General features: G+C 39.7%; 1 protein-coding gene across 2 annotated transcripts in view; it reads left to right on the forward strand.

The window, feature by feature from the left end:
• Window positions 1–15,651, forward strand: part of Znf407 (zinc finger protein 407) — a 376,264-nt gene that overhangs the window by 210,459 nt on the left and 150,154 nt on the right. For both annotated transcript variants that reach the window (XM_042693520.1, XM_042693521.1), the window contains exons 5-6: window positions 7,940–8,106; window positions 12,151–12,234. In XM_042693520.1, the coding sequence (XP_042549454.1) occupies window positions 7,940–8,106; window positions 12,151–12,234 (251 nt within the window). The remainder of the gene's footprint in view (window positions 1–7,939; window positions 8,107–12,150; window positions 12,235–15,651) is intronic.

A 15,651-nucleotide genomic window follows, 5' to 3' on the forward strand; every position in this document is an offset into this window, starting at 1 on the left:
GTGTGTGTGTGTGTGTGTGTGTAAGTTTGGTATATAAGTATGGCAAATGGTTGAGAAACCTTCATGCATGAGCCTTCTAGGTCTCAAAAAACAGCACCAACTCCCATAATAAGGTATCTAGATCTAGCCATTGATGAAATTGTGAAAAGCAGGACCTGAAGCGTGGCTTCTTGAATCTGGTTTTGAGGGAGCACAGCTTTCTTTTTTCTAGAGTTAGCAGAGTTAGCTGTGGGCTCACTACCCCCCCCCCCCCCCCCCCCAGCCTACACACACACTGCCCTGTCTCCTCCCAGCTTGTGGCTTCCCATTTTCATTGCAGAAGTTGGTTTTTGTTTTTCAGACTTAGAAGACTTGCCTTATCCTTCTAGGTTTTTCTCTATATTCATGTACACTTAGAACTTCTTTTGAATGTCAGTCTTTGGTCTTGAATTTACTTTTTCTGCTCAAGGCTAGTGCTCTACCACTTGAGTTATAGCTCCATTTGGTCCACAGCTCCACTTCTGGCCTTTTTCTGGTTAATTGAAGATAGGTCTTATGTACTTTTCCTGTCTGTGCTGGCTTTGAACCTTGGTTCTGGATCTCAGCTTCCTGAGTAGCTGGGAATACAGGCATGAGATACTGGTGCCTATCATTGTGAACACCATTTATGGCTTTCTTGAAGTATTCCTTACATTTTGTCATTTCATATTATAATGATTTATTTCATTGATTTACATTTGATTATTGTCAGTCTCCTTTGAAGAGAAATGTATGTCTTTCATTTGTGTATAGATTTGTACATGACATGGATAATTGCATGACACACAAAGTCTTAGTGCACACTTTTGAATTGGTTGATTGTTATAAAACTACCAGAGGTATCACAATTTGAAGATTTTTAGTAGCATGTTTTAAATCTTCAAAGTCAGGGTATTTGGAATACAGGTATAAATAGAGATTGGAATGCAATTTTATCATTTTAGCTTAAATTATGTGTCAGTGAAAACAAAGACTTAAAAATTCTTTGTACATACTTTAAGCATTAATCTTAGTTCCATATTTGTTGCTGCTGTTTTAACCTTCTTCACCTAATTCCATTGTTTTCACACCTAACCTGAAGCCATAAAATTTCATTTAGTCCAGGATAGAGAACCACAGCAATAAAGTGCGTGTCTTGTTCTCCAGCCTTCACTGCTATGGTTAGTTAAAATTGTTTCCACTTCCCAACCTTCCTGACTGTACTAGGGTTGGAAGGGGTGGTTTTGAGAAGGACAGGACATTTGTGACTGGAATATATGGTGCATAGATATAGTATTATTCTTTTTACCTGCTATATCCAGGCTGGCATTTTATACCTCTACAAGAAACAGGAATTATTTTAGGACTAAACCAACTTTTCAGACCATGTGGAAGGGGCTCACTGAGCCTATATCTATCTGTTAGCATTATAGAATTTGAATTTGTCTAAGGATCAGATTATTTTTCTTGAAAGGGAAGTACCTTTCATATGTCACCTATTGTCAGCGATTGCCAGACTGCAGATGATAAGCTATATCAGACTTACTTCCTCTTCCTCTGAATAAAGTTTTATTGGAACACAGTTATATTCATTTATTAAAATACTATCTTCTGTCTTTGTGTTATATCAGCTATTCAAAGATCTCCTGACCCTAAACTTGAAAACATTTTCATCTGATCCTTCGCATAGATTTGGAGTTTCTGAATATCTGGTGTAAGAAGCTATCGTGTCTGCTGAGTACTGCAGATAGAGCTTGTAGTGTAGTGGAAAAACTCCAGCAAAACTTAAATGATGGCTTCTCCTCACCTTCCCCCAGTCCTGGGCCTTGAACTCTGGGCCTGGGCCCTATCCCTAAGCTCCTTTTGCTAGGCTAGCACTCTACCACTTGAGCTATAGCTCCACTTCTGGAGATCAGAGTCTCATGGACTTTCCTGCCTGGGCTAGTTTCGAACTGCAGTCCTCAGATCTCAGCCTTCTGAGTAGCTAGGATAAGTGGAGCCACCAGTGTCTGGCTAAATAATGGTTTTTGGTTTGAGCAGAGTTTATGTTATTTTTGGCAATAAATAAATAAAATTCATAGGTAGGAACAATGAATTCAATTCATTTTGGCCATAGTAGTTGTGATCCTGAAGGTTTTTCTGTGAAAAAATTCATTTTCTGGCTCAGTTCTTTGTAGGCTCTGAGGTAGCCTGAGGTCAGTGTTTTGCTTAGTATTCCTCTCAGAAGTTATTTTAACCAAGGGCGTTTCACCTCTGGAGTTGAATTGAAAGGGCCAGAAAAACATATTTCACAGTTAGGCGAAGAAGTTTAAAACTGATAGATTCTGGCATGGGTGAAGTTAAATTTCCATCTAGTTCATAAGGGTCTAGTCTGTTTATTAAGGTAATTATCACCTGTTGGGGCAAAAACAAACAAACAAAACACCAAAAATGCACTGAAGACCCCTGGCTTAAGTAGCTGGCTCCCTGGTGACCTGTAAACAAGCCCTGTGGGGAGTGTTCCAGATTTCTAAAAGCCACACACAGAGCCTTCAGGACTGGATTTGGTCAGGGAGATTCTGGGACCTCATGATACAGAGGGTTCATATTTGAATTTCATCTGAAATAGGTGACTCTTGAAAGCCATCTTGACTTGAATCTTCGTGATGTTTGGCTTAGCCTGGAATGCGTTGTCAGGCTCTGACTTTGTTCATAGAGGTCTTTGCTCACACACACAGCAGGCATTTGCGGGAAGGTCACTGGGTTCCCGGAGTGTCTCAGTGAAGTAGCAATCAGTATGTCTTTTGGCTTATCCTGTATTGAGTAACCAAAATATGAAGAATATTTTATTTTCTATGTAAAGTTTTATGTTATGTTTAATCATCATAAAGTTTTTTGTTTTTTGGGTTTTTTTGGTTGGTGTGGGGCTTGAGCCTCAGGGTCTGGGTGCTGCCCTGATCTTTTTCGCTCAAGGCTAGCATTCTAAGGGCTTCACAGACTTTCCTTCCCAGGCTGGCTTCAAACCATGGTCCTCAGATTTCAACCTCCTGAGTAGCTAGGATTACAGGCGTGAGCCACGGACACCCAGAAATACAGTATTTTTGAATGTGATAGAAATATGACGAATAGGCTTATTAGTTTTTCATTGTGACACTAGTCTTTTAAAAGAAATTTTATTGTAAAGGTGATGCGCAGAGGGGTTGCAGTTACATAAGTCAGGTAATGCATACATTTCTTTTTTTGGGGGGGGGGAGTCCGGTCGTGGGGCCTGAACTCTGGGCCTGGGCGCTGTCCCTCAGCTCTTCAGCTCAAGGCTAGTGCTCTACCACTTGAACCACAGCGCCACTTCCGGCTTTTTTCTTTTTGCTTATGTGGTACTGAGGAATCGAACCCAGGGCCTCATGCATGCAAGGCAAGCGCTCTACCACTGAGCCACCTTCCCAGCCCATACATTTCTTTTTGAACCATGTCACCCCTCCTTTGTTTTCTCAGTTCTTCTCTTCCTCTTGTCCCCTAAAGTTGTATAGTATCTAGTGAATATCAGTGCTGAATTGGTTCATCCCTTGTTCTACCACTTCTGTGCTTCCTCCTCTCTTCCCCCAAAGAAACTTACATAATAAGACAGGGTGCAGACAAAAGGGGACCTCTCACGTGGGATGATACATTGTTTAAATGATTTTAAACATCACTTGATGCCAGGCCAAAGACTATATTATAAACATCTCAAGATCAAGATATTTGTAAGTTCTAGGTTTGTAATTGTGGCCACATTTCTCCAGATTGTTGAGTTGCTTTGTTATCCTTTGAGCAGTAGGTATATGATGACCATGTGTTCAGACTGAGCCTAGATGTACTCTTCTGCTTGTTTGCTACTTTGTTAAGTTCTGTTCGCAGCTCTGTAGAATTTCACATGGTAACCCTACTAGGCCGACCACAACATCTTTACTCTGTTGGTTATTGTATCACCATATGATTATTAAATTATCATTAAAAGGAGGCTTTCTTACAGGGGACTGGCCCATGCACATCTGAGTAGCTTACACATTATTGAAACATTCATTAGAACATTTTGCTGTTTTCCTAGTAATATAGAAATCTTACATTGTTTTCAGTTCTGTATTCTGCTTTTTTCCCACAAAGAGCAGCAGTTCCTGCCAGTTAAAAAATGTAGTGTCAGTTTAGTTTTGTAATAATAATTTTGGATTAGTCAACACTTTTGTGTCACGGTTTTGAAATGGAATGACTGCATAGCCTTTTATTACCTCGACAAATTTAACTTATTCTTGTATTAAAGTTACATCTGTAGCACATCCAAGTCTTTCTTTTTGGTAAGCTTTTTGTAGGTGGGAGTTGTACAATTTATTAACTTGACAAGATTTCCCCAAGGTATCTGTAAAGGTTTTATAAAATATTACTTGATAATTAAAATGCTCTTTTAAAAAAATGACAATTTAAAAATAAAGGAAGCACAGTATTAGATGTTAAATATTCTAATATTTATTTCATCTCTTCTGAAAAAACAGCAACATCTGTTCTTGCCACAGTACCCCAGTTTGCTTCCCTGTACCTCACACCTTGAAAGTCAGCAGTGTGAAATGATATCAGTCATGTTTGTGCTTATTAGCTAGGATAATAGATCTGAAACACTGGCATCTCATCAATTTTGAGATTTTCAAACACATGCTGACAATTGTAGTTTTAGTTTATTCATTCTTATGGTATTATGATATTCCATTGTTGAAGGGATATCATACAGTAAGCTTCTTTAAACCTTAATAGGAGATGGTTATTTTTGTACATCTATACATATATAAGAGTTCCTTTTGGTCTGGGTAGAGTTAGACAGTATTCAACTTTGAAAAGCACCACTAAAATAAATATATTTCCTAGTTATTCTGAATTGTACATACTTGAAAAAAACACAAATAAATGCTACCCTTTTCTGTACCTTTGAAATAGGTAGTTGTGACAAAGGAAGTCCACATGGTGTGGGAACCAGAAATCCCACAACCAGATCTGCCTGTTGTTACCAGCCTGCACTTGTGTGCGCCAGGGAGGAGTGAAAACGCACCCATGGCAAAGTGTCCCTGGATACCAATCAAGTTCCAGATGCCCGTCCCCTCCTCAGTGGTAGCCTTCCCCCATGCCCAGTGACTCACCTTTCACCTCCTACGGATGGCCTGTAAACCTTGAGCAAAATTGCGTGAAGTGAACCTCTGTAAAATATGCCATAAATTTGGTCAAGAAGAACTTTCTCAGTTAGCATATCATGGGTGATAGCCATTACTGCCTCATCGACTGTAAGTCGTGGGCTTCACCCTGTGTCTGGGCCTCTGTCCCTCTTCTGAGTGGGAGTCGTCCTGGGGAGACCTGCCTCCCCTGTGCTTCCCAGCTCTGGCTTTTTCACTATTGCCCCTCACTGCCATGCTTCCCGCCGGCTCTGCATTTGCAGCTGTCACCTGTCTTTTAAGGTCTAAGTTAAACTCTTCCCCTGGGAAGCTGCTACTCTGCTTTGTCCCAGTATTGCTGTGCTTTTATGTGGTAGTATTTATTTATTATTTATTTTTGTTCTTTTCGTTTTTCTTTCTGGCATTGTGTTTATTTTGTGACTTTTTCCTCTCTTGGTGGCCTTTAATTTCCCTGAGACCCACAGCTGACTCTTCCCCCGCCAATGTCCCTTCTCTTTGCACAGAGCCTGCCTGGACTAGCACCTTGGCATGCCTTCCTCACATCCAAACACAGCCTCACTGCACCCTGCTGGCTTGGGCGCCCTGGAGGGCAGTCCTGGGTGCCTGTGGGTTTCCTCCAGGCCCCTGGAGAGGCACTGCCCCACAGGAAGTGACACCGCCCTCACTGGCTTACTGCAGAAAGGCTGATATTTAAGAACACTGGGTGCTCAGGATTTGTGTTGTTCCAGGAGTAGAACAGCTGATGAGTAGATCGTCATCTTTATAAGGACAGTTTGCACTGGCAATATTTACAGTCCTTTTCAAAGTGCCGATGGATGCACTTATTTATTCTCACAGGGAGATTGTCTAACGTGAGGACACTGGAAGCCCACTGTGGCCTCATTTCCCTTTGATATTGGGCTGTTGTCATTTTACGACAGGCAGTCAGCTCTAGTTTAACATTTTCATTAGGTATGAATAACAGAGAACGTGTGTTGAGGTTTCATAAATGTAATTTTGTTAAATGTACAACAAGGTGGATTTTAAAATGAGGGATTTATTTTGTCATTCATAAAGTTGTAATACAGTCTTGAGAAACTATTTGTTAAAGATAGCATCTACTTAACCTTCTTATTTATTTCTTGTAGGAGAAGGTTAGACCCACAATAAATACATGAAGAAATAAGTACATAGAGGAATTTATCTTGGAAATAAGATCCCTGTCACTGTTTTGAAATGTTAAATGCATGAAGACCTGTCAAAGAGATATACGGATGCATTTTTTACAGTGCATTTTGAAGTGTTTAGTTATATATTTTCCATTTTCTAGTATCAGTAAGAAATGATCAAATGACATAGCAATTTCAAAGTAAGTCTACATTAATGGGTACAAATATAATGTCTCCTCCTATACATTATAGAGATAAATTAGCAGTTTACTACTAGTGAAGCCTTTAAGATATGTTATGGCATTTCTTAAATATTTACTAAATTTTTTCTATTTCATTTAAGCCCTAACACTTTAAGTACATATCGCAAAATGAAATATTTTTATGAAAGACAAATTGCAGTTTGATTCATAGGAATTTGTAAAACTGATTTTTTGAAGTATCTCATTTGTCCCAAATGGGAGAGTTAATTATTGAGAACATGGGATTCTTTATCTACATAATGGCGCCAAAGATGTATGTAAACACACCAGTGAAAGGCTTCGTGTACTGTACAAGCGTACGTTCTTCCTAATATACCTTAGAATATGTTGTTTAAATCTTTTATAAAGTGTGCTAACTGCTTAGTGTATATTTCAATTTTTAGTAGTCACCTGAGCTGCCATGTGGGTCTCTCATGGCTTAATGCTTACCAGCTTACTAAAATATTGTCATTTTAATTATTGGGTCTTAATTTGCTTCTATTTGTTCACTATCTTGAATTAATTAGCTTGACACAATTACAGAGATATCATAAAGAAAAACACCTCAGCTGTATTAGAAGTGAGAGTTAGTGATGATCTCTGTAGCGCGAGGGGAAGGGCCAGACACTCTCAGAGAGTGCTCAGAGGCGAGTTCATGATTTGCGGTCCCTTTCTTGTTTTTAGGGAATTAAAAGATCTTGAACCAAACTGGGAACCTGAAATACGTTCTCATGAAGAAGTGGCTCGTTATTCTCATGCTTTATTTATTTTTGGCTGTTGTTGTGTTGTTCCCAAACAGGAAACAATTGTGATTTTTGTATCTCAGGCTTGTTTAAAAAAAAGAAATCTAGGTCGTGGTCTCCTTTAATTTTTATCAAAGAAAACGTTTTTATATTTCCACAGGGTAACCCAGGGGGACCCCTCAATCAGGAGGCGTTTGGGGTTCATTTTCTTTCTGGGAGCGTGGCACTGCAGGTTGGGAGGCGGGCTGCTCCTGCGGGCCCGGCAGTCAGCAGGGCTTGTCTGAGCGCTTGAGTATGGATAGCATTTCATTTAGCCTCTGCTCTGACAGCCCATGCCCTGGATAAGTGGTGTAGGCCTGTACAGGTGAAATCTATTCTCACTTTTGCCTCAGGGGTGACTGGACTGTAACAGAATTTTTCAAACCCGTTGGGCCCAACCGCAAAGCAGAGAATAAATGGCCGAAGTGCCAGGCCTCGACAGAAAAATCAATGCCTGGTTATACAGACATGACAGACCCAGGCTGCAGTTCTCTCCTTGGAGGCTGTGCGCACCACACTTCAGGGTGACCACACGCTCTCACGGGGGCCTTGGATGTGGGTGTGCACACTGAATTCACATTGTTTTCTCTGTCCCTATGCAGGAAATTTACATGCCACTTGTGTGACAGAAGTTTCACTGAGAAGTGGGCCCTGAACAACCACATGAAACTCCACACGGGAGAAAAGCCGTTTAAGTGTACCTGGCCTACCTGCCATTACTCCTTCCTCACGGCCTCCGCAATGAAAGACCACTATAGGACGCACACAGGTGGGCCACGCCCCTCCCAACCACCGTCCGGCCAGGGACGGGGGGCTGGGCCCTGGGAGCTACACATCCACAGTCTTGACAGAAGCGCGTGGGAATGATGGCCTATTTGCAAAGTTAAGATAGTAGTAATTACCCTGGGAGTGATGACACTACGTGTAATCCCAGTGCTCGGGACACAGATTCAGGAAGATTGTAAGTTTGAGTCCAGCTTGAGATATCTCCAAACAAATGACAGTCAAGTTTATAACTCAGAGGTAGAGCATTTGTCCAGCATGCATATGTGTTGGGTTCACTCCCTATCACCGGAAACAAGTCAAAACAAGAAAACCTAAAATACTACGATAATTATATGTGAAAATAACATGACATCATTCATTGCTTTGCACTGATGCTGACCGTAGCATCAAAGTGACATTTTTGTTTGTGTATCTTAAAAAGAATGGCCTCCTGATAAGAGACCCATTCCCATTTGTATGGGTATATTTATATGTGAGCCTTATCAACCATCATGTAGGAATTTTAAATTTTCAAAAAGAAGTGGCCATATATTTTGTTATGGATGTAAGGTAAGTATAATCTTTTTAAACACAGAGTCTTAGTTTTATATGCCATTAAAAGTTTAAACAAGTAAGTATCTCTCTTCAGGGGAGAATACTATCAGACCTAAGTGGTTTTGATTACTAATACATAGAGATCAATCTGAATTGAGCTAGTATGATTTTTAAGATAATTATCTATTTAAAAATCCCACATTGCAGCAGTGATATTCACCAGACAATATGTTGGAAATGATCTGTACAACTTGGTGGAAGAGAAAGTGGGAGAAAAATGATGGAGGGGGTAACAAGTTCAACAAGAAATGTACTCATTACCTTATGTAACTGTAACCCCTCTACATCACCTTGGCAATGATTTTTTTTTTAAGCCCACATATACATGAATTTTACCTCAAACATGAAAACAACGATGTGGTATTTATACTAATGGACAGAGCTGTGTTGGGCCTGCATGTGCCTTGGGCCTGGTACTGAGGATTCTCCATTTGGGCCTTCTTAAGTATACTTCCATTAACACCAGGTTGTGATATACTGTGTTTATGATGTCTTTGTCATGTTCTCTGGACAGTGGCCCCAAACCTTCCTGATAAAGATTGCTTGGAGGACTTTCGCATAGTGCCGTGATACCTGCATTGCCAGGTTCCACACTCACGCTCTGCAACTACATTGCTAGGAGGCGCTTCCTTCTTTCTGGGGCCATGCCACTTTCTTTAACTCAGTCTCAGGAAAATAATAAATTTGAATCAGCATTCCAAAGTGATCTTCTGATTGCCAAGAATCTTATACTATTGTTAGAAATTCTAGGATGAAAGTTCTTCCGAGGCAGTCTGTGGGAAGCCCAGGCCTCCTTAGCCCCCCTGACAAGGGTGTTGACGATTTAAGGTCTCCAGCCTGCCCTGAGAGATCACTTACATCGAACAGCAGATGAAAAGCCAGTGCAGATGTAATTTATCGTCGGCGTTTCCTTCTAAAGAATAATTGTGGAGACTTGGCTGGATCAATAATATGGATTTTTGTTGTTAGGTCTTGTAGTCTGCACCATAACGAGAGATGGGGACAGGGGCTGCTTTCTAATAGAAAATAAAGGATTGGTTTCCATGTCTCTCTGCATTGGAATGCAAAAGGGCACACTAGAAACTAATTCAAATTGTTACCAGAAGAATTCTCCCATTGAATCTCTGTTATCATAAAAATATGCCATGGTAAATGCCTCCCTCTACATTGTATGAAGTACTCCATGTCATTTTTTTCTTAATTTTTACTTCTCGAAAGATACTTTTTTTTACCCATTTTAACCCCCTATCGTTTCAAGAAAAAGAAGAGAAAAAAAGAAGGAAAGAATGAAAGAAAAAAGGAAGAGAAAGAAAGGAAAGAAAGGCAAGAAATTAAATTTGGATTGAAATACAAATCAAGCCACCAAAGTAAATATGACATACAATACACTGGAGACTTAACATAGTAAATACAAGTTCTATACATCAAAGAAAAAGATCAAGGTCACTAATGCATGTAGCATCTAATTCCATGGAAAATGAACTATTAAGATGAGACTAGAATATAATATTGGTAATATATATGTATATATAGCATAAATAAATATGTATAGACCATAGCTCCTATGAAGATTTTCTTTGTTTTGTTACTGTTGTTAATTTATAAGAATAATGTAAGTCACAAAGAAGTTCCAAATGGCAGAAAGGAAGAATGCTTTTCTAGAATCTCAAAGTAACGAGAGTACTCATCCCTCCCCAGAATCCCAGGCAGGTGGATGCTTCCACCCTAACAGTGCCATTGCCCAACCCCTGCAGCGTGAGCGCCCATCTATGTGTGTGCACTTCTGCACTCAGACTGTGTGCGACAAAGCATGTTTCTGCCCGTATACACACAAGAATTCTCAAAACAATGGTGATAAGTTGTACAGAACGATTTTGCCTCAACACAGAATAGTATGTTAATATTAAAGACCAAACTGTCTTTTGAGAGGTTAAGAAGCCTATTTTAATGGTTTTTAATTGATAATACAGTTAGTTAAGATGATTTCTATTTTAGATTGATTCAATTATTAAGTGACTGATTATAATTAAACTTTATTCTTCATAGCTCATCTACTCTATTCTTTCTGTATTGAAATACTTCACGGAATAAACTTAACTTTCTAATATGAAAGTGAAGATAGTATTTTATTTCAACTTTAGCTTTTGAATGATTAATTTTTAACCATACCATTGGGGAATATGTTTAAACATACTTTTAAGGGTTTCTTTAGTAAAAACTCTTCATTTAAGTTAGTAGATCTAGTAATGCTCTTAAGTAAAGGGAGTACTCCTTTTGGGTTACTAAAGTTACATTTCTATAATACATTTATTATGTATTCTAACATTATAAGACAGTTAATAATTTCCCAGCATGCTGCAGGCTGAATATATGTTGTGATACACTAAAACACAGAAACTGAGCAGGCTGGTAGGGTCAAAACTGGAAAGACTTGTTGCTTTAGATGCCTAATTTAGTAAAGTAGTTAAAGATAGATATACATGATTTATTTCTGGAGAAGTATTTTATAATTTCACTGAATCTCTCTAAGGTTAGCATTTTTATTCTGTTTTGCTCTTCTTTGTGAGCCTTATGGGATGAACTGCCTAGCTGGCCAGCACTTATTGCTTAAATATGCTATGGTAGAAAGATATATTGCATTTATAAACTGCCTGGCAAGATGTTAGCTTGTGTAAAATGTTTTAAAAATAAGCATTTTTCCACTTAGCAAATACTTGCATCTGCCAAAGCTGCCTGTAATTGTTGCAGAGTTTTCCAATCAGGAACTCTCATTAAAGATAAATCATAAGAGTTTTTGTAGCATTTATTTAGCAATCTTGGACATCCTTTTTTATGCCATGGAAGTTTGAGAGCCATAAACAGCATTGAGTTGTGCTTGATACAGAGTAAATATCATCGTTACTTGGGCTCCTTAAAGAATATAATTTAGTTTACACTATTAAGTAGGAAGTGATTGAAGAAGACCCTGATAGATCAGATAAAACCAACTCAGTATTCCTAGGTTGTGATAAAATCCAATGTATTTTATTTAAGCAGAATCATATATACTGTATATTAACTATGCCAAGCAATCTTTACTCAGCTCAGAAAGGCCAGATGTATGGGAATTGTAAAAAATCGGGATATGCATAAAAACTGTTCAAGTGCATAAAGCAGCCCCATCTGGAAGACATCTACCAGAAATGAAGTTGTACAAAACCATTCCATTGATAATAAAGCTAATTTTTATGGGTCTGACAAGTATGTAATTATGTTCAGTGGTGCTTTTCAGATTTTATCACAGTCAATAAACCGCAGTGGTAATTTCATTCCCATTTGACATATTTACATGGAAACATTTGATTGGAGGAATTAGTAACCCTGAAAGCCTTGATAGATATGTTTTAATGATCTGTGACCTCCACAGTCCCTCATCTGTTTATTGTTGCAACAGGCGAGAAGTCGTTCCTGTGTGACCTCTGTGGCTTTGCGGGCGGGACCAGGCATGCCCTCACCAAGCACCGCCGGCAGCACACAGGTCAGTGCCTCAGTGCCGAAACCCACGTCCCGGCTCTTCTCTGCAGAAGGGACAGTCCAGCCCCTCACCCGCTTCTCTGTTTATTTACAACCTGACATTATTCAGTAGAAATTTCTGCACTTCCCCAGTACACGGATTTATACAAAAACCAACCTGCCTCCCTTTACTTATTTAAAAATGGAAATGTTTGTGTTTCAGGGATCAAGTATCACTAGTTAAACTCATGGTAAGTAGGGAACAAAAAACACTTTGGTTCTGAAAGGTTAGATAAATGAGGCGTTTCCCCCTATGTCTGTAAGACAGCCTTCGCCTGGGGATGAAGTCCGAGCCCACATTCAGTCCTCCTCTGTCCCCACTGAGAGCCCCACCCACCTGCCTACTCAGCTGCCCACAGGTGTTTCTAGCATCCTCTCCTCTGTCTTTCTCTGTACCGGCATGCCTGGTCATCCCTTTGTCAGTCATTCTGTGGGTTGATTTGGTCCAAAGTCAGTGCTGGTTATTTTTGCTTTTAAGAATGATTAGTAACAAAGGAGCAACATTAGATAATAATTGTGGACATTGGGCTGGGAAGGTGGCTCAGTGGTCGAGCGCTTGTCTTGCATGCATGAGGGCCTGGGTTCGATTCCTCAGCACCACATAAGCAAAAAGAAAAAAGCCGGAAGTGGCGCTGTGGCTCAAGCGGTAGAGCGCTAGCCTTGAGCTGAAGAGCTGAGGGACAGCGCCCAGGCCCAGCGTTCAGGCCCCATGACCAGACCCCCCCCCCCAAAAAAAAAAAATTGTGGACATTGTAATGATGTGCTAATTCCACAAGATGGAACAGATTTTTGTGATTAGACACAATATAAAAAATGAAAAGTTTTGAGCACTTATCAAATCTCATTTCATATGTAATCAAATATGTCTAATCAAATATGTAGTGAGGTAGGTGTTACATATAATTACATAATTCTAAATATGTGTTCAAGATGGTCAGGGCAGTTGTCCATGGTAATTGCTAGTAGAACCTCATTTTGTTATCAGATCTTTCCTAGACGAGATGGTAAGTCATTCCATAACATAATGTATACCTAAATGTCAAGCCTTTCTTTGTGTACTGTGAGAATGGTTGGATTTTCCAGTCACACTCCACATGGTGTGAAATTAGCATACAGCATGTTATGTATGGAACATTGTGATTATGAATTGCGATGTTATATAGGTACAGGCTGCTTCTGTACCCAAGAACCCATTTGGGGAGGTAAATGGAAAGGACTGCCATCATTACTCCATGATCTTAAGTATGCTCAGTTCAGATTTCTATGTGGGTTAAAAGCCATCGATTCCATAGAAATTTTCATTGTCTAGCATGATGTTGGACATAATAAACTTATGAATGTTAAGAGTCATTGCAAGCTTAAAGAAGTCACCGTGCATGTATGATTTTAATCCCTGACTCGGGCTCAGTACAGGTTACAGGAAGGCACCGTGCATGGCTGAGGCCCAGGCAGAATGTGCAGAAACAGAGTGCTCATTAGGGCTCTTTCTCATAATGTTTACCTCTTATTGGCATTCCAAGGGTTATGATCTCTATGTCATTATAGCCCACCTGGTTCTGTCTGGTGTGGCCCCGGGACAGCAGCCTCCCTCTGTGCCACTCTGCGGTGGCAGCGCCCCTCTTCGCCCGCCCGTAGTGGAGTCATCCCTCTGCGGTCACAGGCGTTCCAGGTGATGGATCGATCAGGAAGCCTGCATCGAGCCGGCACAACTTTATATTTTATGTCAGGTCCAGAGGCTCCTTATTACTTTGCTATTAACTTTATACCATATAGGACAATGTCTCACAGACAGAGGTATTTGTCTTTTTGGCATTTATCTGCCTCTGTGGCACAAATCAAACATGATTCTTTAATACCAAAGTCAGTTCTTGAGACTGTCGGCTTCAACAAAACAGCTCCGTACAACTCGGTCTAGGCACTTAGCTTTTATACTGGATTTGAAATGTTTAAGCAACACACAACTTTTTGCCCCAAGGTTGGACCTGAATGGTACATTTGAAATCTGTATTTCTCACATGTCTTCCTCTTTGACATGGTTTACCTTTTACCACAGAGTGTCCAGGCAAATTGCAATCCAGCTGGAAAGGGATAGGTTTCCAAAGTGTTCCAAATGGCGTAAATAATTCCCTCCTGCAATGCAGACTGTCTAGGGGCTGACACAAAACATCTTCCATTCTGAGATTTACTTTTATCACCTGTCAGAGACCCTTGATTCAAGGGCATGAGAGCCAATCCTCATGTGCTGCTCAAGAGTCCTGGCCAGCTTAATAACCACCAGCTCACCCTAAGGAATGCAAAGTGTGATTTCCAGGAGATGTGGTCAGCCAGTCTGACAGATGGTTGATGCACAAAAGGACGGGGCACTGTGGCAACATGCTATTCCAGTGTCCCTGCTCTGTCCGTCCTCTACTTTCTGTCACACTTCTTAAGGTGCAGAGTCTTCCTTGATGCCTGTTTGGGGCAAGATTAATGTTGTTTTTTTTTAAAGGAAAGTATGAAAAACAGCAGTCTAAAATGATAAGTATTGTTATTTAAGAGAAAATTTGAAAGCACATGATACTTTCTTAGGCATTTTTTTACTGTTTTAGGTTTAGAGACACACTAGAATTGCCCAGGCTAGTCTTGAACTTATAGGTTCTATTGATCTTCTCACATCAGCTTCTAGCACAGCTGTGACTACAGGAGCATGCCTCTGCACCTGACATTGTTCTCTATCCCCTTTGACTTGTGGATAGGTAATGCTGACGGAGTTGGTACCATTTCAGCACAAGTTTATTTATCCTTTTGGCTTTAAAATGACAAAAAATTGAGACACAGTCGTCTATTTTAGTAGTCCATTAAAAACTTCATCACAGGTTTTATACCTCTTTGCAGAGCACTTTCTAACTTCCAGTTAGCAAACTGCAATTCCTTCAGTTTTTGAATTTTCATTCAGTCTTCACAGGGTAGAAGTTGGGTTGTTTTTACTTAACTAGCAAGAATTCTGTCTGTATTTCAGCATTGTGTTTTCCTGAAGAAATTACCCATGAGTATTTTTAAAGTACCAAATGAAATATTAGAGTAATAGCACTGAACATGTTGCATGGAACAGCAGATGAGTTACAGACCGACTACTGTATGCAGATAGGAATAAACAGTAGTTTCCAAAAATTGCCCTGGAGTTCTTATCACGAGCTCAGCTATATAATAAGCTTTCTTTACCATAGTATTTCATGTAGCATACATTTCCATCATATCATATTTTCCCCTTTCATTTTTGTATATGATTCAAAATTATACAATTTAGTCTTAGTATGATTAAACTAAAAGGACAGTGATAATCTGTAATTTATACAACGTAATATTAGCTTGATGTGAGCTTTCAATTATTACATTTATAAGG

This window comes from Dipodomys spectabilis, unplaced genomic scaffold (assembly GCF_019054845.1).
Source record: "Dipodomys spectabilis isolate Male_0828 unplaced genomic scaffold, ASM1905484v1 ptg000169l, whole genome shotgun sequence".
In the NCBI taxonomy this organism is placed as follows: domain Eukaryota; kingdom Metazoa; phylum Chordata; class Mammalia; order Rodentia; family Heteromyidae; genus Dipodomys; species Dipodomys spectabilis.